General features: G+C 36.7%; 1 protein-coding gene across 8 annotated transcripts in view; it reads right to left on the reverse strand.

Annotated features, from left to right (window-relative positions):
* Window positions 1–26,974, reverse strand: part of GABRA4 (gamma-aminobutyric acid type A receptor subunit alpha4) — a 69,578-nt gene that overhangs the window by 35,671 nt on the left and 6,933 nt on the right. For 5 of the 8 annotated variants that reach the window (XR_015287512.1, XM_086891450.1, XM_086891449.1 and 2 more), the window contains exons 3-8: window positions 24,137–24,204; window positions 21,477–21,697; window positions 21,292–21,374; window positions 19,396–19,539; window positions 17,851–18,003; window positions 15,270–15,529 (exon numbers count right to left, since the gene is read on the reverse strand). Coding sequence is in view for 6 of the 8 variants with exons in the window: in XM_086891450.1 (XP_086747576.1) it covers window positions 15,270–15,529; window positions 17,851–18,003; window positions 19,396–19,539; window positions 21,292–21,374; window positions 21,477–21,697; window positions 24,137–24,204 (929 nt within the window). In the remaining 2 variants the exon portion in view is untranslated. The remainder of the gene's footprint in view (window positions 1–15,269; window positions 15,530–17,850; window positions 18,004–19,395; window positions 19,540–21,291; window positions 21,375–21,476; window positions 21,698–24,136; window positions 24,205–26,974) is intronic. The other 3 variants (XR_015287513.1, XM_086891453.1, XM_086891452.1) reach the window with 1 other exon arrangement.

Below are 26,974 nucleotides of genomic sequence, written 5' to 3' on the forward strand. Positions count from 1 at the left end.
CACTGCACCATACCAACTCTGCCTTCTGCTCCCCTTCCCTCCAGCCTTCCCAGAGAACCCTGCCAAAACTCACAACACAAATTGGAGGGAGAGAAAGCAAGCAGTGATGTCTTTCCTCTTTCACCAACAGCAGTTCTCTCCAGAAAAGTGACAGAGCAGTAACAGAGAGCAGGTTAGGTGTTATTCAAGGTACTAGTAGTACCTTGAGTAGTGACAACAGTGACACTGTGTCTGCTACACCAGTTGTGCTTCACTGTTCTGCTCAAGGAAACAGAGAAATTGAAGCTGAAAAGAAAACTAAAAGAATAATAATAAAAAAAAATATAAAATCACTTGATAGTATTCCCATCATGACCTAATGGTTCCTAATGACCTAATGACCTAATCATGACCTGGTTCCTAATCCTGTTAATTGCAGCACAAATCTGTCACTGGCAATACTGTTGGCATTAATTTATCTGAAACTGTCCCAGCTTTATGCCTGTTCATGGCTGATGTATTTGCCAGCTTGCAGTTGAGATATCAAAGCATCCCCCTTAAATTTCAGCTTTCCTTCCTGCACAGAAGCATGTCAATCCCTTTTATTAATTATTCTGCATCTGCAATCCAAAGAAGCAGAGGACTGGAAGAAATCAGTATTTCGGAAAGAAACACTAATTTTACTGTTTGATAGAGAAGCCTGAGTCACTCTTTGGGAAGTGTAGAAGTACACACAGGTGTGCAAATTGGATACCTTCATACAAGGGTTGTCAATGACCCAGGAACAGTAAAGCCATTTTCAAGACTGCTAAATTGAGATGAAGTACAAACAGGACAGGGGTATGTTTATTAGAGACTTGGTGATACCTGATGGAATGCTGCATGTCACTTGAAGGCTTGCAAAGCTAGGCAGATGGAAGTCATCAATGTTCACTGCCCAAAACAACATCTTTGTGCCATGGAGAAGCTGGCACTAGTCAATGAGAGGAGGTGAGTTTTATCTTCCACATGCAGATCCTTGGACAACCTGGCTTTGCTCAAGTATGTGTCACCCATTACAAAGCTCTCAAGCAGTGCCTGGGAAGCAAAAATCCATGGGCTGGGGAAGGGGCTGCAAAGTAGATCTGCACTGGAACCAAGACATGTCCTTCCAGTTCCTTCCTGTTCTCTGCCTACGTTAGACAAGTAACTTAGAAGTGCTTCTGCTGGAGAATAGAATTACCACATCTTCTGTCACTCCACATGCAACAATAAAGAATAGTCCAAAGAGCAAAGCAATAAATTAGGTGCAATCAATTTACAGAGGCACCATTTTATGTTCTCACTCACTTGTACTGTGACCTGTTTTCAACAACCTTCTCAGTATACTTCCTCTTCATGCACCATCAACTACAGACACAGGTAAGACAGAGAAGTAACAGTAAGGCTCCCCACATTCCAGTCATCTCCATTTCTTGTGTAGGAACTTGTTTCCTTCAATATATTTGCATAATACCTCATCTTCCCCCCCACCCCCTTCAACTATCATCTAAATGACCAAATCAGACCTGCTGCTATTGGATTCACTACTTATTTTCCTTTACAGTCTCTATTTTATAATAAAATTATCTATACTATTTCAAATGGTCAAAATGTGTATCTGTGTAAAAGCTTACTGGGCATTTGCTTTCTTGTTACTGACACAGAAAATTTCCAATACTTTAGAAACCTTAAGTTTAAAGGAAAACACAATTTTCTCATAACATACACATAAATGTACACAAAAAGCCCAAATACATAACATTGTAAGATCAAAAAAATAACACAGCATAACAAGCACCAAAAATATGGGCACATTTTTTGTTAATTCTCTGGAAGCCACCTTCCAATCACTCAGAGCATGGAAATCAGAAATGGCATTTCTAACATGGAACTACAATTTCCCATCCACCTGAACCACTGTAGGGCAGGAGATTAATTCAGGAGTCAAACTAAGCATAGGAAGAAGGCTGCAGAGAAGATGTTTTAAGATTTTATTTTCTTGTTACCCTACTCTGCTTTGACTGGTAATAAATTAAACTAATTTTCCCCAAGTTGAGTCTCTTTTGGTGATGGTAATGTCCATGATGGTAATTGGTGAATGATCTCCCCCAGTCCTTATCTTGACCCTTTTGTTACATTTTCTCTACCCTGTGCAGTTTAGGAGAGGAGTGATAGAGCAGCTTTGGTGGGCACCTGGTGTTCACCCAGGGTCAACCCATCACTGGCACAAAAACAAGAAATATAACATGAAAATCAAATGGAAGCCAAATGAAAATGCAAGCCAAGAAAGGAAGGGATTATCCAAGTAATGATTACTTTATGAGGGCAAATCAGGAAACCACTCAATTGTTCTGAGCCAACAGAACTGCCGTGCTAGTCCAGACGGGGCTCCACAGGAAATACTGAGTGCACATTTTTTCATATTCTCAGTCTAGATTGAGAAAGGTTCTGATTTTCTGGAGGCATTTCAGTAAGACTTTTGGGAAATACTTAAAATTGTGTAGCTCAGGAATGCAAAATGGGAACCTGGAAACTATCATAACATCCAGTCTATTACACTGTGCAGCACCAGGCTTAATAGAACTGATAAGGATTGCCTGTCCATATAAACAAAAAATTCTGCTTAGGTAAATGATGCCTCATCCTTTCTTTGGAATAGCTTACCCATCTGATAGGTCCAACCAATAGGTCCAACCAATTCCACACACACCAGAAACTCTGATTGTTACCACCACCAAATCAGAAGTTGTAAGTACTTTACTCTGATACATTCTTCTTCAAGAAGAAACCTTCCTGCTACAGATCCTGTCAGGAGAATTCAGCCTCTGAACCTTTGCTGACAGAAACACTATGGATGAGTTTCAAAATTTTGGGTGATTTGGGTGCATAATTCCCAAACAAAGTTTTCAAGAGCTCTGAGAATACATACATTGTCCTAATTGTAAGACAGTTGGCCAAACTGTGGTTGGCTGGGATACACTTATATCTATTTTGTTTTTAACAACTAAGATCAGCAACACTGAAAACTAAATTCCAGTCTTGATGGGAGTTCAAACATTTATCACCATAACCTTGATCATGCCAGAGGTTGATAGGTGAGCGTAGTGAAGCCAGGGAATTGACCAAATATGGGGAAATGTGGACTACAGTCTTCTTCAGAAGAGATTGATAATTACTCCTCCTTTCTATCCAAATGAATATTTCCTTAGTAAATACAGCTATAAAAAGAAAGCAAAACAACAAACGTGCTCAGTAAAACAGGTTTAGAAAACTCCCACCCTATGCATAAGCATAATTCACTGAGGAGGAAGGAGGCTGTAGGATAGGACAGGGGGTTAAATTCAATCAGACAAATTTTTTCACATAGCATGTAACATGCAAAAAGCTTTTGAAGTATTTACTGCTTTAAAAGGAATAGAGATTTTACTTTAAGTATCATATGCTATTTCTCATGCATTTTATCTTTAAAATAACTTGATTAGGGAAAGAATTATTGAGTACAAATTCTTCCTATGTGTTATGTCCTGATGCAAGATGCCCTTTTGCTAGTACTAGAACAAAAAGTCCATTTCATTTGGCTTGAAGATAGGACATCTAAAGCAGCCTCCTTACAGGTGTGTGCAAAATGTGGTAATTAATGCCATATCCTTCCCTTGACCAATGAATTTGCACACTATTTACCATGAATAATACAATGAAAGATGCTCTTAGCATAGTTCAGGATAAATCTATACAGTTTATTGTTAAATACTGTGACAGATTTGTGGAGTAAGTTTGATGGTCAGCTTCTATGACGGAATATAGAACAAATAAAAAAATCTCCTACACAAAATCTATTGCCAAAAATCAACTCACACATCATTTGCTTTTCCATTTAAGCTCAACTTCGATGGATACTGCTGTTTACTACAGCACTAAAATGATGCACAAATATGAGTCGATCTAAATTCTTCAATATTTAACATGGTTTGTATACCATAAACAGCTGCTTACATAAAGTGGAAATTCTGAAACTATTTCTAAGTCTATGTAAGCCTCAACTTGAGCCAAAAAAAAATAAAGTACTGGATTGTTTTGTATGTATTACCAGTTTTTGACAAGCAAGGCAATTTTGCACTTCAATGAAGTCAAGATTGCAAATTTAGCATGAAGTGAAGTAGCATGCAGCAGCTGAGCTTAGGTTCAAGGGAAGGGGATCATCAGCACAGCAATACGCAGTACTGAACTGGCAAACTTAGTCATCTTGTTAGAGAACAAAGAGAGCTGGTAACAACCACACTGCATATTTCCTATCATAAGGCCAACCTAGAATCTGTAAAACAAACAAGAACATAATTTAAAAGTCGCAAGCCAAGTCCTGGGGAGAGTGCAGCAATGATAAAAGTGATTACCAGGACATCAGGAAACTTAATCCTTAGGACTGTATTTAAAAACAAAAGCAGTGAGAACACTGCAAGCTGTGAGAAACTCTTGTGTTGGTACAGCACTGTACAGTCAGCTGCTTCACGCAACTCAAGAGCATCTTTCTGTAGCCTGTTAGTGCTCTACATAGCAGCTTTAAATCAGTCTCTGTTATTTTGAATTTCTTTACAGTTTTTATGATGGACACATCCTTTTGAGATGTGACTCTAAAATAAGCAGCTCTTACTGCCTGACCCAACAGAGTATCAGTAGTACTCAGCATGGAAAATCCCCTTCTTAGGCCCTCTGATCACTCGGAAGCACAGCCATCATCAACTCCTGAAAAACAGGTGCACATTAAAACTAGAACTATGTATTGGCAATATAATTCTGATATATTCTTCTAATCTTCCTCAGGACTCCTTGGAAAATAGCTCAGGAGCTGTGGGTTTGGATATACAGATGCTTCTGAAGACCTGCATCAGGCTCTACCCTATGATAGAGCTTCACAGCATCACTGTGCAAGATGCCAGGGCTGCTTTTGCACTGTTTGTTTACTCAAGTGGAGAGCTCACTGCTCCAGGTCAATACATTTTCTAGTTCACAATGGATCTTTGCCACAGGATATCACTTAAATGGTATCTGTCTGTGGGACTGAGGTAGTACAATACTTAAAGCAGTAGCTTCTCTTTTCCCAGGGATAAGTGCACAGCAGAATTTACAAGTCACAACACCACCATCTGGTCCCAGTTCTAGTAGGAGAGAGAGATAACACTTCGACATCCAGCAAGCAGCTGTCAAAGCTGCAGAGAAATGCCCCGGGTAGGATCACAGCCTACATTACATGTCTTTGCAGAAGGAGCCACCCAACTGTATCCAGCTCTTCCAGCTCTGAGCTCTTTCCCGAGGCTAAGTCACACTGTAAAAAGACACTCAGGAAAAGACTCTGCCCTCCTCCACTGTAACCCAGCAACCAGGAAGGGAACACTGGGTGTGGTGATAGGAGGCCACTTCTCAAATCTGCCCTGACTGTCACAGGGATATCAACACGGGCTTTTCACATCTCAAGCATTTCCCCACCAGGCCACTGGATATTCTAGGACTAGTGATCATCCTTCCTTGTTAGAGATGTTGCTTTCTCCACTTCAATCTTGCCCTCCCATGGCACAGATAAGCTAGCTCCAGAATCAATTCCCCTCCTTCTCCATGGCCCCCTATAAATTATTCAACGTAACAACAGCAGCTGCAATAGAACTTAACATGCCAAGGACTACCTAGCAGTCTGGCTACTAATCTAACTCTCCAGTATTGAAAAGGCCGGATTCAAGTCTGCTCAGACTCCCATGTGGGATTTGTGGAGTCTGTATCTAGTAGGCATGCTGGCCACTGAATGGAAACAGGGTAGGTATCCACCTAAGATGCATGGCAAACACTTAAGAAGCAGCAAGTCAGTTCTGTACATGCCTACCCAGGGAAGTTTAGTAATTAAGCCCTTCAGATGTCTAATCACCATTTTGAATACTTCATTTCCCCAAGTGAAAAATAAAGCCCAAACACAAAACCAACCAGTCAAAAAAAAAAACTTCCTGAAAAGGGAACCACAATCAAAGCAGTTTTAAAATTGCAAGCAATTTTACTTGTTTATTAGAATAATCAGGCACGTAACAATGAGATGTAACAATGAGATGAATAAAATCAAAAATGAACAGTCTATAAACATCTTTAGGCTTTTCTGTTAAGTTTTCAAGGATACAACTAAGGTCTTCCATGACAGCACTACTAAAACTTCCATGAGACACAGCTAAATGGATATATAGGAGAGTCAGTAGCAGATTATATGAGACCATGGCTTGCCAAACTGGGAGAACTCAATTAATCCAAACAAAAATTCATGCAAAAATTGGAAGGCTTAGAGCAACCACAATCAGACATCACTTACTGTTTAGCTGCAACAACAAAATTGTTTGTATGGTAATTTAGTAATATTTTACTATTAAAACCTACCATCATGGCTTTTATCCTAAGGTCCTTCCTAAGAAAACAGTCTGTTCTGGGAGGACATTGTAAAGCCTGCCAAACTCACACTGACATTTATCTGGGAAGCAGCCTGTTGTCATCGGTGTAAATAATGCTGCTTGTCCCAAATCCCACTGAGTTACCATATTGACCTGCTGTGAGCAAAAGCAGAATTTGGAGGAGAAATCTACCTTGTTTTACTACTATGTTGCAGATCCAGTCAATCAGAATTTTACTGGAATAATACTAGAGATTTTGAGTTGCCTTACAGAGCCCTGGAATATGACCAAGTATAAGACCCACCTGACACAAAACACAGTGAATTCTAGTCCATAACTCTAGCACTGCAAAGAGCAGTGCAAATCATTTGGAAAGAAAAAACAAAGGGGAGATTGTTATAAAAGCCAGTCCACCATTCACTCTGCTCATTTTGCAATCTGAATCATGTAATGGGAGGGGAAAAGAGGAGGGAAGAGCAGTCCAATCTATGTTCTACCTCTAGACAAGTATAAAAGTGCATAAAGTAGGAGAAAAGCGAAGACAAGGTTATTAAAGAAGCGTAAACTACAAAAATCTTTTTAAAATAAATGGATGCCAAATTTTGCCAAGTAAACCCATCCACCTATGTGCTGCCTAAAAGCCTTACACATGCAAACATGTGTATGTGTATATCTATATCTGTATCTATATATATATATATATATGTGTGTGTGTGTGTATTATTTATTTAAATATAAGTATGCATATATATGATTCTTAAGCACTGGTGTGCACAATTCTTAAAGATTTTATTTATATTATGACAAAATGAAAGAACTGAAAACATGGTGGGTAATATGATGGGGAACAAGTCTATGAGCCCAAGTCATACCCTAATGACCTGTGACCTGATTTGTGTAACATCACTGAAAAGAAGAATGGCTGATTAGGAAGCAAGTTATTTTCTCTATCTTTCAATTTTCATTGACCTTAAAGCTGTAGTTAAATTTGCTTCCAGAGTTTGCTGAAAGTGCTTTGCACACTCATTGCCTTGTAGATTTTCCCAAGCCTCCCAATGCTTGTTTCTTCTGATTCCAATTTTCCTAGTGTAAAAAATGAAGTCAGCCAGAAATTTCACACACAGCTGGGAAACTCAAATGTGATTTGGTGTCATTGGATGCACCAGTATTGAAAACTTTGTAGAGAGGAAGCAAAACTAAAATTTAAATATAAATACATTAAAAAGTTAAAGTAGAAAATACCAAGAGTCTTGAGTTCAGAGACATCTTTTCATACTAACCATCACGAGGAAAACTATAAACTCCCCAGCAATTTTCAGTGTAAAAGCTGATGCCAGACAATCTGACCATTTTACCCCTGTCACCATAAAGGATAGTCCTGACTCCATGTTTCTGAAATGCTACCACATACTTTTTGACTATGTAACTTTTTGACTATTAACATACTTTTTGACTATTTCCCTCTACAAAAACAAGATTTTTAAAAGAGAAGAAATTGCCATTATATCAATAGAAGACCTATCTGAATGCCTGCAACTGGTATTGGCTGGAAAATTAACTTATTATTAAACAGAAACATCCATTATATATTCTAAGCATGGCAGTCTCTTTGCTGTTCATCACAATGACCAAGAACAACATTCACACATATTTTTGTAATTAAAAACAATGAGATGTAGTATTTTTTTTAAATAACTGCATTATGCTTTGGCTTCCAAAAAGACGCCTTATCCTGATACTATTTAAATAAAGTCTTCTACTACTTACAGCAAACACTGTCAGGTATCTTAGCATCAGATGAGTAACAGCCAAATATATCCTTCATATTTCCTTGTCTACTTTGTGACAGTTTATTCTAATACTTACAGGAAATCAAAGAATGATCAATTATAACCTTTCCTAGTAAGGCTTGGAGAAGATAGCACTCCAAAAGGATATTTTGGTTATACACCAGGTGCTGCAATTAAACTCCTGCTTCTTTTTGTGCATATTGGAAAAAAAAAAATCTCAACAAACCCAACTTCCCCCCCCCCACCAAAATTTCCACTACAATAAGAAAAAAACCTCATTGTCTGCCTTTAAATCCCAACAGTTTTCATCAAATACCCTGCCATTTTTTATCTCCATTATAACTGAATTTTGGAATTCAGTGAAGTTTACATTACAGATAAGTTATGTCAGAATCTAGGCACAAATCGCATACTACTTCCATTAATTACCCTGCTTACTTTGCAGTAGATAATTTCTTCTATTTACATTTAAATTCATTCCACAACCCAACCATGTTAAAGTAATATCAGGTTGTTGAAGAGAGACAAAAATTTTTAATTGAGCACTTTAATTTGTGCTATCTAAAAAATATATTATGTGAAATATTAAAAAAATATTTAATTTTACATCTCACATTTGTGCCCAAGTCATATTGTTTGAGCACATATTTAGCTTTACACATTATTAATAGTGCCAGATGATGAGAACTGTCTAAGTCTAGTGAACCAAGTAAAAAACCAAAACCAAGCAAAAAAAATTACAAACAAAACCCCAAAACAAACAAAAATAAAAAAAAGAAACAAATGAAAAAGCCAAAAAAAAAGAAAAACAAAAAACTGTACAACTAAAACCAACAACAAAAAAGCCCCAAATAAACAGAAAACACCCCTCCACCCCCCCCACAAAAACCCCCAAAAACAACAACCAAAAACTACCAAAAAATAAAGCACTGAAACAACAAAAAGGCAAATAAAATCTAAGAAGCATAAAAAGCCCCATAAAACATTGCACCTGAGCATCACAGCTAACAAAATATTTTATGAACAATTTTGGATTTGTTCTACCTTCAGGTACCCAAACATTCCCACTAACTCATTGCAACCTTCTCCCCAGTGATCCATCTCTCCTATCTTTCAAGTAGCACTTAGTACAAAATGTGCCAGTTGTTTATGACCTGCATCCACTCTCATCCTATTTAAACCTGATGCTAGCATATCTTGACTGTAAATCAACAACAAAAATGTTGACTAATGAAATTAGAGCAGCAGAAAATTGTTGACATGTCAAAGGAATTGTTCACATGGCACAGCAGCCTCCATTTGTATGGTCCTGTGCTGATATTTAGATGAACTCTATGCATTTCTTGAGCCTGACATCCTTCATTAGGATCTGAGTTTTAAATGCCACTACCCTAAAAACACCCAAACCACAACAGCCTAAGCAGTGGAGAAGTAGTGAAGCAGAAAAAAAAATGGTCATTATATTTAAAAACTGAAACGGTGGCCTAACTGCAGGACTGTTTAAGTCACACAAAGGAGATAGGCTATGCATCCACATAAGGAGTCCAGTAACCAGACCTGTGGCCCAAGTGCTGCCATCAAGACCAAGCTGCTCTTCAGATACTTCCATTCATATGAGGCAGGATGGTTTAGCTCCACTTCACTATTGCTGGGACTATTGCTGGGACAAAGGAAGCTATTATTCTACTACTCCGAAGAGGCAGCAAAGTAAGCAAGTGGTACTACTCTAGGTCTTGTATGTTTTTTGTACCTCTCCATTATGTCTATGTATTCAAATAGAAGTTTTGGTCCAGAGGCTAAAATTCTCAGTTTCACTTCAAGTCTAGACCTTAGACACAAGATGCTGACATGCTGACATCTCACCATTAATCAACTTCAGGGATTAAGAAGAAAAATAGAAAAAAAAAAGAAAAAAAAAAAAAGTCACACTGAAAAAAGAAGCATTCTACCTATAGTATCAAGATTGTACATAACCCATCAGAACAATTTATCAGGCCCAATCTTTGTTCTGTAAGTCAGGAGTCAGGGGAAGATTAATTGCTCTAGATGTCTGTTCACCAAGGGCTGCCAAAGGATCTCCACTTTTCTGCAACCCCATCACATAACTTGAGCTGTGTCCACAAATGACTAAAAGATAAACATTTCATACCAGAGAAAATACACCTGAATCACACAACAGCTGCATGCAGCTTGTCTACATGACAACATTTCTCGTAAACTTGCCGGGTGGATGCCGGTCACAGAGCACCCGAGCAAGGAGAGGAGTGCGTGCCTCCATGGCAGTGAAGAGCCTGACCCCCGAGTTCCCCCACTAGATGCTACAGCACTTGCTAAAGACAAGATGGCATTTAACTGTCTGCAGAAAAAAGGAAGAAAAATTTAGAGTTACAACCTACTTGTGACTGAGTTTGAAGAAATAATTCCATTCAAAAGGGCTTTTTTGGGTCTGACCTGATTTTTCCCGAGTTTCACACTCTTTTAACAAACAGCTGAGGTTGAAGCTCATGTTACCAGTGTTCAGGAGTCTATTTTTTGAAGACTACTTTTCAGTAGCATTCTTCATCTCCAAAACTGGATAGGTCTTTAAAAATAAACTTCATAGGAATACAGTGAAAAGGAAATAGTACAGAAGCATAAAAATAGGAGTCCAATAACAAACTATAAATCATTCATTTCCATCACACATTGACTTGCAGCAACATTTCTGCTTATACTAACAAAAGTAGTTCAGAACATTTAGGGATAGGTTCATTCCTTCTAAACAGAAAGCATTTTAACTTGCTTCCAAAACAAAGAAATCACAGGTAACCATGGTTTAAGTTGTCTCTCTTGGCTTAGATGTATTTCAGTGCTGTCCTGCCACGCCTGACAGAAAATCTGTCCAAGTCCCTTGTGAACTCAAGCCAGACCTCAAAAAAGCTTGGGTCCTGCTCCTGGGATGTCTTCTGCAGACCTGCACTCCTCCTTATTGAAATGCATTAAGTTTGTATCAAGAAGTGAAAAACAAGAAGAAAGAGTTGAAATAGGATAGGCAGGGGAAGGAGTATAAAAGAATATTGAAGATTACCATGGCTGTAGTCAAATCAGTGATAAAGGAACACAAACTGAATCTGCAGCTATTGCAGGCTTGCTCCTGCTACCCTCAGCCCAGTAAATTAGCTTGATGCCAGGATTTTTTTGTTGGAATTAACACAGTTCAGACTACCTCTCTAGCCCCTGAACTGCATTTAATGCTTACTTTAATCAATGTATTCATTAGTCACACACATCATGTGGCTCCAAAAATGTAAATATAATTACGTAAGAGAATAACTTAGAAAAGGAGATAGCCCACATTTGCTACAGTTAAGATTTATTGGTTCTAGTAAAGAAATATATAATATGAAGTCATATATCCAAATGATTTGATCATAATAATAAATGACAGAAGTTGCCTTTGATCCAAGACAGCTATAAAAGTTGTTTTGACTGAAAAGAGAAAAATAACCCACCACTAAAAATTCTAATTAACGTGAGTAGTATATGAACTCATTCAATATAGAAAACACACTTTAATTCTATGGTCAGAAATTGATCAAAGATGTACCCATCAAAAAAGGAATTCTAATAACGTGCAATTTATCTTTACCAAAGTTTACTATCAATATGCCTAATTTCTAATATCATCGGATAGAAAAATCTTCATATTTTATAGCTAATTCAGTTTCATAGCCCAACTTTCTCCCATATAGAATCCTTCATGGACAATCCCACCATGTTACTTGAGGGAAAAAAAAAAAAATCAAATGCATGAAACTATCTAGTTTCATAATCTAGTTTAATAATGCAGAATATCATAAAATAGCTCATAAAACAAAACCCTAATTTCAATATATATATATATATATATTTTAGATATATATATTTATATACATATGTATAATGTCACCTTGTTTGTTTTCCTTAACAACCTCAAATGCTCTGTAATTTTTCAGAGGACCTATACAGATGACATCTCAATTCCAAAAAAAGCAGGCAGAGACACCTGTATGTATGCCATTTCAAGGTAGGCTAAAGTATAAGGGTAATAGGCTTAAGAAACAGGGATTAATTAGGGATCTAATTAATAATTAGGGATCTTCCTTAATTAGTAGAAGATCCAAAGCACTTTGCTAATGGTGAGATAGTCAACAGAAAGAACTGTAAGACTTAGATATTCAGGCATCTTCTTTCCCAATTTCTCAATTTCCTCCCTGAGCTAAGTGAAAATTTTTAATTTTGGGAGACTGGTAAATTTAGTATTACAGGCAAAGTCTGTTTGAAAAAAGTTTCAAAGTTAAATACAACTTTCCCCTTGAGCTCTGGCAATTGTACAGCTACCAACAGAATTTCTACCACACAAGTGCCAGAGCAGTACAGATTGTTTTATAATACTAACTGGGTCAAGAAATCAAGCCTATCATTTATCTATTGAGAAAAAATGTGTAGATTTATGTTAAGAAACATTGCTTACAAATTATATTCTTACAAATGATATTCATGCAGTCCAGCTGTATGAATGTCCTATAATCTTTGTGCATTACAAACTCAGCACCAATCTCAAGAAAACTGAGATTTCATTATCTCTAGTAAATCAGCACTGACTCGACAGTATTTGTGCAGAAGAAAAAGTCAGATTCATAATAAGGAATAAAGAGATAATATCATAATAATATAATTAATGATATAATATTATAATAAACAATAAAATAATAAAATACATATTAATAAGGAATAAAGAAAATTCTAGATTAGTCCCTATAAGCAAAATACGGCAAGTATTTTATATGCTAGACTGGAAAGCAGGGTGTAACATCCATGTTAGTTTCTAGAGTAGTGATCCTAGCTTCTGTTCTGCCCAGCAGGAGACCTGAAGTAATCCTCTAGTTGTAGAAAGGATTGCACCATAGTTATACCTTTATAACAGTAGCTGTGGGCTCACCTTGTACACATGTCTTGGAAGGGCAAAGTCTCAAATCTTAGTATAGGCATAATTAGGGAGAACACCATGGAAAAATATAAAGTTCAAGGTACAATCAACACCATCAGTCATTTACATACTCATAACATTAATGTGTAACCCCTGGAGTAGATTTCTCCCTTGAGAGCTTTCAAAATATCCCAATCTGTGAGAATGCTCCCACATTTCTCCCAGCAGTATTAATTAAGCAGCACAATAGAACTGTTCACATCTCATTTTATCTATCTTTCAAGCTGAAAGAAAATGCGTGTGTTCTGTTGCTGATGTTTTTCAAAAACAATAACAGTAATAGTAATCATAATAACAATAGGGGAAAAAATGACAGAAAGGAATTTCTCCAAAACTTGTATAAATGGCTAAGCATTACCCACTACTAACTTAAAGCAATTCTTTCCATGAGTCAAAAGAGTTTTCTGAAGCCTCCATGAGAATAGGTTTTATTAAGCTACCTGAGAAAACGGTTGTTTTTCCTATTGTTTTAAATAAAATGTAATAAATAAACCTAGGATTAAACTGTTAAGTAATTTATTTTCTTAGACATATAAATAAAACCTGTCACCAAACACAGTATTTACTTTCTCTGCTCAGGAGCAGCCAAGATACTCTACTACATGCTGCACAGGCAAGAAGCTTAGCATAAGATCCTAGCACTAATACCCCTGTGTACAAGGTAAACTACGTGCTACTACAAACATATTTCTTGTTCCTGCCTCTTATCAGCAGCCAATGGAGTGAAAAATAACAAACTCTTCAGGAGAATATCTATCCTTTTAAGCAGAAATGGGAGCTAACATAACATCATAGCCAGGAGATTGAAAACAGTATCTACAGTAGGAGAGCAAAGAAGAGGAAGAAAAATGGAAGTGGGTGGACAGCAGCTGCGCAGCAATAGAAAATTGAAGGGGTGGGAAGGCAAAAATGAGAAGATGAATAGGGAAGGAGACAAACGAGATGTGAAAAGAGACAGAAGACAAAATTAACAAGAGTTAGTCTAAAACAGCACTTCTTAAATCCTGGCTCAGCCAAAGGAAATTACAAAGTCAGCCTGACAGGAAGAGTAAGTAAATTACAACACTGCTGTCAGCGTCTCACTTCTTGAGTGGTGTTGCCAAGAGTCAGTCATGGCTGGGAAGTACCGGCCCACTGCATGGCTGGGACAGGTACTGCAACAACTTTGTTTGCTGTGTGTCTCATGAATAGATGCTTCAGAGAGTAAGCACCATTTAGTGGGAATGGGAAAAGTAAGGAAAGGGTAATCGCCAGGGAGCTCAATGAGATCACAGAATCGCTGATTACAGAATCACTAGGTTGGAAGAGACCTACAAGATTGAGCCTTTATTAGCTAGTCCACACACTGAAACAGCTCCCACACAAGTCACACTTAATCCAAAACATTAGGAAAGCAAGACAGAATTTTGTTAAACAGAGCCCCAAAATCTTAACAGGAATTGAGGTGAACTACTGTGCAAAGATACACAAATTGCATAAAAATTATATCTGTGGTAGACAAAAAGCTTCCATCCGACATTCTTTGAAAATTCCTGAAATTATAACGCAAAGGAAAAAACTCTTGATAGGCAACACATGCAATGCAAGGAGAACTGTGATGCTTAGGGAAGTGCTCCAAGGTACAGCTGCAATGCCTTTAACATTTTAATTCATTAAAGACATTAGCCACATAAGATAACATGATGCCCTTATAATCTGCTATATCTTGGCCTGCATAGTCAGTCCATACAGAGCTAATGCAGAAAAGGAAACTGAGTTTCCTCAAGATTCCCATCCTAACTGACATTTACCAAAACACAAATAAACATAGAAGGTACTGCACATAGGGATGGACATAAACACTACCTCTCCCCGAGTTTATTCAATAATGCAAATAGTAATTATATTGAGTTTTACAGGTTTATATAGTTGAATATAGTGCAGTATTAGCCTTCCATTAATCTGATGTACAACAGATCATTATCTCAAAGGGAACCTGAGAGGAACCTAAAGGCCAATTTTTACCAAGAAACATTTAAAAAATACAGAAAATGTTTGCATAAACTGAAAACATACCGTGAATGTCTCTTCTGTACTTCTTTTTCTTTGTACTGGAGCAACTGGAAATTCAAGAAGGGACTTTACCGTCTTCCTTTTGGCTTTTTCCATTTGAATGTTAGTAAAATAGTTGACAGCAGCAAACTCAATAAGAGCAGAGAACACAAAGGCAAAGCAAACCGCTATGAACCAGTCCATGGCAGTAGCATAGGATACTTTTGGCAGTGAATGTCTTGCACTGATGCTCAGCGTCGTCATTGTCAACACTGTGGTTATTCCTTCAAAAAAATAAAGCAAAAGAACTGTTGAATCAAAGTAAAATAAAGCAAGAACTGGCAAGCAGCTTCAAACAAAGAATTTTAAATCACTTGTGAGTCTTTCTCTGCTGCTTCTGAATACTGCATTAGATCTAAGTCATGGCAAGTATCACATATCCATGAGCAGCTAAGCCCACAAGCAGTTAACCACTTTTTAAAGGAGGCAAAGAAAACCATGATTTCAGCAGATTATCTACAGCTCACATGAAGAAAACACAGAAGCCTTCATTTCATATTCACATCAAGTTCAGAAGGAATTTTTACAAGTTATTTTCTAAACATTTGAATAAGATTTAAATTGTTAAATTGGGGAGTACTCCTCAGACTGCAGCAAAAACATGACTTTTCTAGTAAATGGTTCTGAATGCCACCTATTATTCTGCATCTGTGCCTCTCATCACAGTAGTAATCCAGGAGACATTAAGTCATGACAAATTATTTTGGTGCTAAGGAAGAATATTATCTTAAAAACTCTGACAGTTAAGAAAAAATCAGGTTTTTTTACAGCCTTCTGCTACTAATCAGCCAATGAAATTTAATTAGAATCTCATCTTCTGAAAGAACTTTAATTAAAAAGTGTGCAAGCATGAACACTGAACTCAAAAGATGGCCACTTCATGGTAGTACTTCAAATGTAAACATATGCTGTATAAAAACAAATGAATGGGGTCTTGTTTTCTTTTTTCATCCAAAATATCCTATATCATACAAATGTAGAACCCCAAGTATGTAGTGAACACTGCATAAGTCCTAGCATGATAACTTCAGTGGTGAGTGACTACAAACAGAGATGTCCTTATTCTTATGAAAAGAACACTGTAGCCATTCCAATTCAAGATGTGATTCTTATGCTCAGAAGAATTTAAACTCATTAAGAATATGTTTTTCAACAGATTCCTCACATCCCTATTTGCCAAATGATGATATTCTATCAAAGTAATATAATAAATACAAGCTTCACCTACACACTGCCATACAGAGAACTGGTCACAATGAAATCAATACTTCGTACTGAAGAAGAAAAATGAAAAAAGAGTAATGGCCAGGTCATGAAAGCTCAAAGGATATCACAGAATTTTCAGGAGGATAAAAAATACAGATGCTAGCTTGCAAAACCTTCTTCAGTGGGAAGGTGTTGAAAACCGCACTACTGAAAATGTTTAAGTCTGAGGGAAAAAAAAAAAAATGGAATGTTGTTTGGGTTTTGTTTTTTCCCCTGAAGAAACAGAGACCCATCTCTGTTTATCCTTTCTAAGGACCTGAGTGGACCTTTGTCCACTTCAAGCAGAAGTTTTGTCCAAATTGTTTCTAAAAATGCTTGTCAAATAGATGTAAAAATAGGGTAAAGTGAAATAAATAACCAAAGATTAACCAAAAACAAGGAGGGGATGGTAATCTGTGACAATATTAGTTTACTCACAGTCTCTATCAGTTTTTTCTCTATTAAATCATTATCCTGAAAGACTTGGAGCTGCCAGTACAACTGCCCCTATGACTCTTGCCAGCATCTAGCAGTCTATAGAAAGGCTTGTAGTAGAACATTCTCTTCCTGCTTTAGGCTGCTTTTAAAATGTTTTTATCCTATTTCTTTGTTAGGAAACTTATTTCCATTTAGATTCTTGCACTTTGTCTTCCACTGAAGATTCTGTTATTTTCACTGTGCCATCTCATTCAAGCTGTGTTTTGAAGAGAGCAATTTTAATGTCTTGTGATCATTTTCCTTTTGTAATTCACTTTCATGATGGCAGTGGTAGAAAGGAAAGCACTAAATATGAAATAACAGTAACAGAATCTAAGCCTTACTCAAACCAAGCTTCCACTGATGAGACAGACACCTCATGACAAGACATTGGAACTTCTCATGCACTCCAAATCAATTTATTTTACATGTATTCTATAAACCGTGAGTTCAAGTACTTCCACTACTGTCCACTGGAGGATAAATCTCATCTGGATCTAGACTAAGGACTTGAGTGTATTACTCAGAGCCTGGTCTTTCCAGTTTGCTCCCTCAAGCAGGTAGAATCCCTAGAGCTGAGCAGCCATTTGCTACAGGTGACCATGCCAAGCATCTGGTTATACATTCCAAGTTTCTCTTCAGATTCCAAGGATTCCCATAACATTCTTCATACATCAATAGCAAAATTCCCTCTGAATTTAAATTATTCCCTTGTTTCTGCAATAGCATGAAGTATACCCGAAGGCATTAAGAAGGACTATTCTAGTGAGAGTTATTAAAAGAGCAAGTACAACAAATCGTAAAAAAAAAAGGAAATAATTACCAAATACAGTCCTAGCAGGAACAGATTCCTTGTTTATCCAAAATGAAACTTGAGAGAGGATCACGGTCATAATGCATGGGATATAGGTCTGAATCATAAAATAACCCATTTTCCTTCTGAGGTGGAAATAAACTGTCATAACAATATATTCACCTAAAAAAAAAAAAAAAGAAAATATTTCTCTGTGTATAAAATTTGTGTTGCAGAATAGCTGTTTCAGACTCTCGAGAAGGATTGTTTAAGGTGATGCTTATTCATATAACTTAACATGTGCAGTATGATATCTTCTTTAGAACAAGAATGAATGAAGGGTTTTTAAAAAAATCCTAGAAACAGTAGGTCCTTACAAGGAAGTTGACATCAAAAATACTATAATACAACTAATACTGGATTACATTTTACAGTATAAGCATGATTTTAAAAATCCTTTTGACAGCTGTTGAAGAAGAGAATCCCAAGACACAATTTATCTACCTACCACAGTATCCATAACATTGTGGTACCTACCTTCTGAATAAAACAATAAGAACAATGATTAAACATCAAATGTTAAGCAAGCATGTCAACTTTTTGCTGGGTTTATGAGTCAGCCCCGCTATGATAATGAAAAAAATGCAACAATCATTAAGAAGAATTAAAAATGCTCCAAATTTATCTAAAATGTTATCATTTATATTAAGCAAACAGACGAAAAAAGCACTTTTACCATAAACTCAATAAACTGTCTAAATAAAGCACTACAGAATGAGCCTTTTGGGACGGCAAGGACTTTTTTTGTTAACTCACAATAATCTATATGCTGAGAAGTAAATCTCTAGTGAATTACAAAATGCCATTTTATCTTTGAGTAAAACATCCACAGAGCAATACATCAAATATATTTGTTTTATTGGTTTCATTTTGACTATCTCACAACACCCAAACCTGCTGATGCTTAGAAAATGATTCCAAATTTTAAAAATATTTTGGGAATATGCTTGTTTATCACCACACTGCTCATCAGTGATACTTCACTCATTTTGGATGCCTGTAGTTGCCATTTGCCTTATTTCTTACAGCACAAATCAGCAGAAGTATCTATTGTGACTAACGTATTTGTGCCTACCCTTTTCTGACTAGAGGGTTTTTATGGTTTTAATAACCCATTCTGTATGCTGTACTTCTATCCTGAGCTGTTTGCACCACCAAACAAAGGAAGTCTTTTGCACATAATGTGGATACAGTGCTGAGAAATTACTTCCTCACCCAGGCATCCTCTTGACTCTTCAAACTGCATTTTAAGCAGTGATTAAATGCTCATTTTGTCCCTTGGAGTAATGATCTCATTCTAGCTTTCTGAAAGACTGTCGCAATCTACTGTAATGAATCTGCAAATGTAAAACTCAAGGACAGAAACCTAATTCAGACTTACACTCTCGGCCCTTAATACATACCCTATGACATTCAGTAGAATTAAACTTACAGGAAGAAAAAGAAAAAAAATTATTTGAGCAATGTTACAGGCTAGTTTTACCTCAAGTTGATTTTAACTGACAAGATTCCTACCTGTGATGGATTTAATAGTTTCAGAGGACACCGTATGCCCAAGCAGGTCATATTGAACTAAACTGGAAGACTCCTCAGGAACTTCCACTGACTTCTCAGGTCCTTTTGTCCAGGTATAAATCATTTCACTCTTTGGATAAGCATCTACAACACAGCATCAGTTTGCATAAATAGGAAACTTTTTCTCATGCCTTACTAAGAACCCAAGCCAAACTACTGAAACCAAACAGTAAAACACCCATGAACCACTTCAGAAGATGCCCTTCACATTAAGTTACCCCCGAAAAGCCACCCTCAGAGTAGAATAAATAAGAGCTGAGGTTATATGTCAAGTGTCACACATAAATTCACTTCACATATGAATGTGAAGACTAAACCCAAATCCCTTCTGGATCAGCCCTTATTGGTCATGCAAAAATTATCTTTATTTTAACAATTTCTAACTAAAATTTTACTATTAAAATGTACTAATATAAGAAAAAAAAAAAAGAAAAAAAAAGAAAAGTGTATGTACAAGGAGGATATATTTTGAAGACTGGGTGCACATTACTTTACAGAAAAGAATGATTATACTAAAAACGACAATATTTTAAACTTCTGTTTAAAATATTTGCCAGAAACTGAGGTCAGTAAAAAATTCACAATGGCCCCAAAATAAGCACATAAAAAGAAACATTTTACATTTAATGCAAAAGACGTATCTTAGGGCTAGCATTCAATCCCTACACAGTCCAAACTCCTGTTAAAATTCAATCAAATCAGTCTTACATTTGAAGAGGCTACACATTTTATTTCAAGTTTCACTGTGGGAAATATCAGACTAGCGCTCAGCACAATTCCTGCTGAGTGGTGATTCTGTCTGAAGAGCTATGACTGTGGAGGAGTTCCCACTATCAAAGCACCCCTACCATACAGCTGATACCAAAGACAAATCTTGCAGCACCTGGTCTTCACTAATGAAAAATCAGAGCAGTGTCTTTCATAGCCCTGTTCAGGTTGACTACAGAGCTATATAAGCTATATTTATGCAGTGGGAAATCTCTGAATGTTCTCCAGCCATTTCTGATTTCAGAGCTCTGAGGTCAAAGGAAACAGATTAATGTCCAGACAATAGAGGGTCTAAAGCAGAGAAGTCAGTGACCAAGAAGGCTTAAAATAATAACGAGAGAGTTAATGGAATGCCCCAACCATCTCCAGAGAGTCTCAGAGATCTCTGCTTTGGATTCACATCAGGGAACCACAACTACCTTTTCTTGTTTGTTATGCAGATATCCCAAGCTGTTCCCTCTATCTGAAGTTTGCGCGTTTTTCAAAAACCTACATCTGACTTCAAAGCAGAAAAGGAATGTCATATTCACTAAGATTTTTCTCACCAGTTAAAAAGTTATTTATCTAGTCTAAACTTGCCATGCAGACTCCTCTTACAGGCCAGAAGACAGACAATTACACCTGGAGGTTAAATCTCTACATGTAACCTACACCTCTTTCTTAATATGCCAGTGTGCTCCCACGAGCTGTAGAGAAAGTCAGCTAACCTTCTTCCCCAGGTGTCTTTTACCTGGCTATTTTAAGTTGTCTTCTCCAGAGAATCTCTCACTTTACTGAGCATCCAATTCCTCCCCAAATACCAAGAAAAACTTCGTATTTCAAGCAACTGTGTATCCAGAATAGTGGGGTTTAACATAATAGCTGAATCACCACCTGCTTTTTAGTTATCTAGGTTTAATTTTTGAAGTCCTAAATTGAAGTCCCAAGGAGCTTAACAGGAGTTTTGTCTGCATAGGGATTGCATATCAAGACATAACTGTATAAATTCAGATAGTCTAGTAACTGCTCAAAATTTAATTCTACTATTTAAATTCTGTAGTTACAAGAAATTTCATAATTGTAACTTACAACTCCCAAATTTGAGAGGACAAGCATGACCATCCATGGGAAAATCCACTAATCTCATGGGACACTCTGCACTTATTGTAAGCCTATAATGGAACAAATTAAATAGTCTCTGGTTGCCATTTTGTCTAGGCAGTACAACTTTTGCATACAGTAATTGTAAGAAGTCAAACAAACACATCAGATACCTCATTGTGTACAGGATGGTGCCGTTTCTCATTATCCTGAAGAGTTTATTTGGGGCTGTCATATTATGTGCAACAGACTTTTTCCCATTCCTGAAGAAAGTATCAGGAGTCCATACCTTCGAAACCATCAAGTTGTTAAGTCTTAAAATTTCAATAGGGCCATCATATTTTAATCTTTTATCTACCCATGTCTGACGAAAGAAGACATCCATTGTATATTCCTGTTTTAAATTGCAGAAAAACAAAGATCACATTTGCATGTGTGTTTCCTGTAAAAGAAGAAATCCCTCAGGAGCAAAGAAATCATTAGAAAAGAAAATCCTAAGTCCACTACACAAACATCTTTCCACCAATTAAAGTGTCTTGTGTACTTCTTAATAGCTTAATTTCTTACATTAGTCATATCAATAAACTGCTACGTATTTAATCATTAAGGAATAATTAACCTAATTAGGTTGCAGGAAGCAGGCAACCGAATTTGAAGTCAAGCATATAACTGGAAACAAAATGATCTTTGTCAATTGTCTACAGATTTTTAAAGAAAATATATCCACAGAATGGCTGCTGCTGGCTAAATTGAAAATACCAGGACAAATGATTAGTTCCACCTTAAAGTTAGGAAAGAAAACCTAACTTCATCTCACAGAAAGTAAGCTTTTAACTGAGGAAAGCTAAGTAAGTCCTTTGCCAAGCCCACAAAACGGGGATAATAAATTATATAGAGGTTTGCATATATATACATTTTTTTAAAAGTATGTAACTATCCCATTAACTTCCTCAGAAAAGCCACTCAGATGCTCCAAAGAAACATGCAAACAACTGCAGAACTTCAGGCACAGGCACACCATGAGAAATCACATGTGAATGAATGGATGAAGAAATGCATTTCTCATCTCAGGAAGCTAAAGCATTTCACAAAAAAACTATCATGTGGCATTGAAAAATGTCACATGGAAGGCTTTAAGTCCTTTCTAAGTTATAGTTTTGATTTTGTTGTTAAGCCAAACAATGTTTTCTGACTTCACTTCAAATTCTTCTGCATAATGTTTCCATTGAAATTACTTTTAAGGCCATATCTATTTGCGTTGGCAAGGAGGCACGTCTACTAGTGTAATGCATCTTAGGATTATATCTGTCTTCTTTTCCATGACTGTATCCTCCACTGTGATTTATAGTTAATCCATGAAAAGTGTCTCCTCTAGTGTCATTTCTTGCTGGCAACTTCATAGCTCATAAGTAGCAGTTTCTGTTATTACCTTCTACCTGACAGATTTTGTAAAATAAGATTTCAACCATTTTCATTACAAAATGAAAATGGGTAAAAAAAGCAACTAAAAAGACTGATCATCCCCTGTACTGAGACCATAGTACACATCACCGTTGCAGCAAGGTTTATGAGTGCAGCCACATTCAGATTACATTGGGTCACTAATGTATACATTAAGTAAAGGGTATTCCAGAAACAATTCTTGTATCCCTAAATAGCCTCCTAAATCATCCCTAACGAAGAAAGAGGAAATAGCGGCTGTAAAATCTCCTTTTGCAAGTTCCTTACCTATCTTCAGTCCATGTTCTCACTTCTGCCTATTTATATGCTCCAATATAAATAATAACTTCCTGTGAAAACGAAACCTGAGAAATGCCATGCAGCCCTTACTGTAGATTTGAGGCACATATTCCTAGATTTCCTCGGGACCACATTCTTGTCCCCCTTGCCACTCTGATAAGCATCATTCTGCACATGATAACCAATGAAGGGGTAAGATGCATTTTAACATGAGACTGCTGTCACGAATGTAGCTCTTGAAAAAATACCTTCACATAGCTTTGCTATCACATAGCTTTCCACATAATAGAAATAAATCAGGTGCAACACAAAGTAAACAACAGCGCTATATGGGAAGAAAATTACTACCCTGAAACTGCTTTTTCCATGAAGAAGTTCAATTCAGCGCATATGGCTGTGTTATTTCCATGGGATTTCTTGGATACGTTATAGAAAAGATCAACTGCTGTATGATTTAAGTGTATATCATCGTATTTTAGAAGTTGATGAGTGTTTTTCTGGATTTGACCTTGAAACCAGAAGCCATTCAGGCACAAATAACAGAACAGGCAAATGTAATATTTCTCCTCTGTCACGATTTCATGCATGTCACTTGGACATTTAATTTCTGCAGATACTTATGAAAACTCTTAACAGACAAACGTTTGCTGAAAGTGATGTTTAAGGGAGCACAACAATCAGCAAAGGGCATTCATCTGAAATGAAAACATCAACAAGTGTTTTTGAAGTGATGTCATTATTATTGACCTGAGAATAGCACAAGTTTCAGAAACTAAAAGCAATTTCAAAGGTATTACACATTTTCCCCACAGTAGACTTACTTAGCCACTCCCTGCAAAGCTGGATTCTGCCTCTGTGCCATGAAAATCTGTTTTAAATCCTATGAAGTGAATTTCTTAAGCCAGCCAAAACCCACTGAAAGTGTGACCAGAATCAGGCCTTATGTATCTAATTATAACCTGTAAATTAAGCTGTTACTAATCTTGCCTAATTTGCATGATTGACAGAACAGTACAGATGAAGCATCCACTCCTACTGCAGCTAATGGTTTCTCAGAACCAGGAAATGGCATTTTAATCCCAGAGATACATACCATTTCTACATCAGAAACAGGTCCAAAACTGGTGACATATATATCTGTTTTGACTTCAGTAACAGGACCTAATGTATGAAAAGGAAGTGAGCAAGAAAATTTGAATTTTGCAGGTCAACAATTCCCATAAATGATCCTGGTGTGTGAACAGTTACCGCTTTCAGGGTTCTGTGGATGAGCAAGAGCAAAATGCAAACAGAGGCCAATTCAGATAAGTCTCAAATAAGAGGCACTGCTCAATTACCTTTACCACATAAGTAAATCAAAAGCAGCATTTCCATGCAAATCCCCATTCAGAAAACCAGTGTTGACTCGAGGGCAAAGAAAACTGATGCCAAAAAATTAAAAGGCTCACTAAAAACAACATTCAACTTAACAACAAGCACTGGATCCAGTAAATCTACATTCCTCAAAGCATTTATCACTCCTATTTGGACCTACTGGTAATAATTGCACTATATACATTAGCATGCACTGAGCAATTTAGTATTTCAGGATCAAGAACTGCATCCATTTCTTGAGATGTACTTAAGTACATTTAACAATACAAATATCCAAAATGAAAGTTGGAGGTCTAAGTATTTTTGAGGATTTGACCCAAGATCCACATTCTGCTACAATGCCTGTCTTGAACGAACCAATAATACTTAGGACACTGTCAAAAGCAGTGCACTGAGCAGAGGTTTTGCACTCTCACAGCTGCGTACGGCAAATCAACCACCAGAGAAAACAGTTTCATTTTAATCTATTATTTCCTTTACTACCTTGAGATTTTAGATGGGCATTCACTCTTCAGCACGCTCTATGTTTCCCCTTAAATCAAAGAATACACACACTAATTTCACTGCGATTTAGGTCTCTTCCTGATGTAAAAGTCTAGAAAGATGCTAATCATTATCAGCTGTTATGATGATTTTGTGATCAAAGTATTAGCTAACACTTTAATTCAGGTAATTAACTCACATCGTAAGTTGAAAAAAAGAAAGCTGCTGAAAGTCTTACCAAACAGTATCTGTTTAAAAAAACATGCATGATCTACAAATTCACAACCAGCTTGTAAACCCCTACAACTCAAATTACTAAAGAAGATAAGTGGCTCAAGTCTGATAATTCAAGTTTTATCATAATATTTGCAATGTAAAAATGAAAGGAGGAAAGACTCAACAGAGTTAGCAGCAGAAGAATATGTCCTACTTGAAAAGGAAAAAAAAATTCAAAAAATCATTCTTCACAGATGTCACTTTGAATCAAATGGTAAAAGATAAAAAAAGAAGTAAGCAATGGGAAAACAGGGAACCTGAACTTCTTGCACCTAGAGCAAGTCTCAAGCTGTGAACAAAAAGTAAAAGAAAACCATGTGAAATTGTTTTACTACACAATTTGCTAATTATTTAGAGAAGAAAAGCTAAGAATTTTTCATTTAAATGTTAAAAATTACTTTGCTGGAAGCTAAGTTTCACAGAAGGGCATTTTTTCAAAATAACTCTAAAGAAATTTCACTGTACAGCAGTAGGTAGCTCAGAGGTCCCTTTAAAGTTGCATAGTTTGTCGTGTCTGTCTCAAAGAGGTTTTAAGAAGAAACCCCCAAGTTCCAGGTAACACACTTGCATACCATGTCCTTTGTTTTACAATGGCTTACTCTCTAAACATGTCAAATGGAAGCTGCTCCCTTTTCTACAAATAACAAAGCATTCATCAGTCAGGGAAACCCGTGAGTGTTTAGATGACTCGTTTTACTAACAACGTAGTCCAATGACATTTCCTGAGTCTATTTATTTATGGAGAGCAGAAGAGCTCCGAGAGATTAGAAGTGAAGACATTTATCTACAGTGCTAGAAAATAGGAGAGAAAAGCCCAGTCATACTTGCATGTAGAAATAGAAGATATTCAATTACTACTGATCTCCCATAAGCACACTATTAAAATTTATCCAGGGTTTATTTAAATTCATAAACATTTATTTCATTTGAACTTGAAGTATTTCTGGAATCAGTCCTACAGAAGTGGAAAAATTCACTTTCCCACATAGATTTAATAAGAAAATACAGGAATTAGTCTTTGTTACTCACTAATAAGAGAATACTGAATACTGCACTCAGTTCTTTCAAGAATCCCTTTCAGGAACTGAGTTCAATATTCAGTATTCCCTTTTTACTGAGTAATAGAGACAAGTCCCTGAATTCCTTTCAGGAACTGCTTTACTTGTTAGTTCTAAGAAACTAAATAGGAATAGTCCTTCAATAAACCCCAAACCTTTGTTTTTCCTCTGGTGATATACCCTTTTCTTTAGCTCACAGAACACCGTAATTTTACAATCATACCAAATTGAGCAAAGGGACAAATTTTCTCACAGGCATGGGCTGCTTCTTCTCAGACATTGAATTCCTTTGTTTTATTAAATGATTACAGCTTCATGGGCAATAGGCACTGAGAGGGTTTCGCAACTTTGTTTTTTGGAGCTTCTCAGAAAGAGGAGGAAAGCTAAGATCAAGAAGCTAATCTCCAAATCAGCAAGCCTATGACTTAATGCTATTAGAAACACTACAGCAGCAGCACAAGACAAAAACTATAGTTGAGTTCATTCTCCAGTAACTGCTATTCTCTTCTCAAATATTTATTAGTATGATCAATGAGAAAGAAGGAAGCAGGAGCCCTCAGACAATTCTGGGGCAACAAAATACTGTTTACTTTTGGTTGCTTGTCCAACATGATGGCAGAAGGGTGATAAAAGAGATGCTAAAATCACATTTTATTCCACTAGAAAATGCCAGATGAATGCGAATCTAGAAATACTTTAGACATCATAACAGTTTATCCAGCTAGTACAGACACACAAAT

The sequence above is a fragment of the Cyanistes caeruleus genome, chromosome 5, assembly GCF_971803275.1.
Source record: "Cyanistes caeruleus chromosome 5, bCyaCae1.hap1.1, whole genome shotgun sequence".
NCBI lineage: Eukaryota > Metazoa > Chordata > Aves > Passeriformes > Paridae > Cyanistes > Cyanistes caeruleus.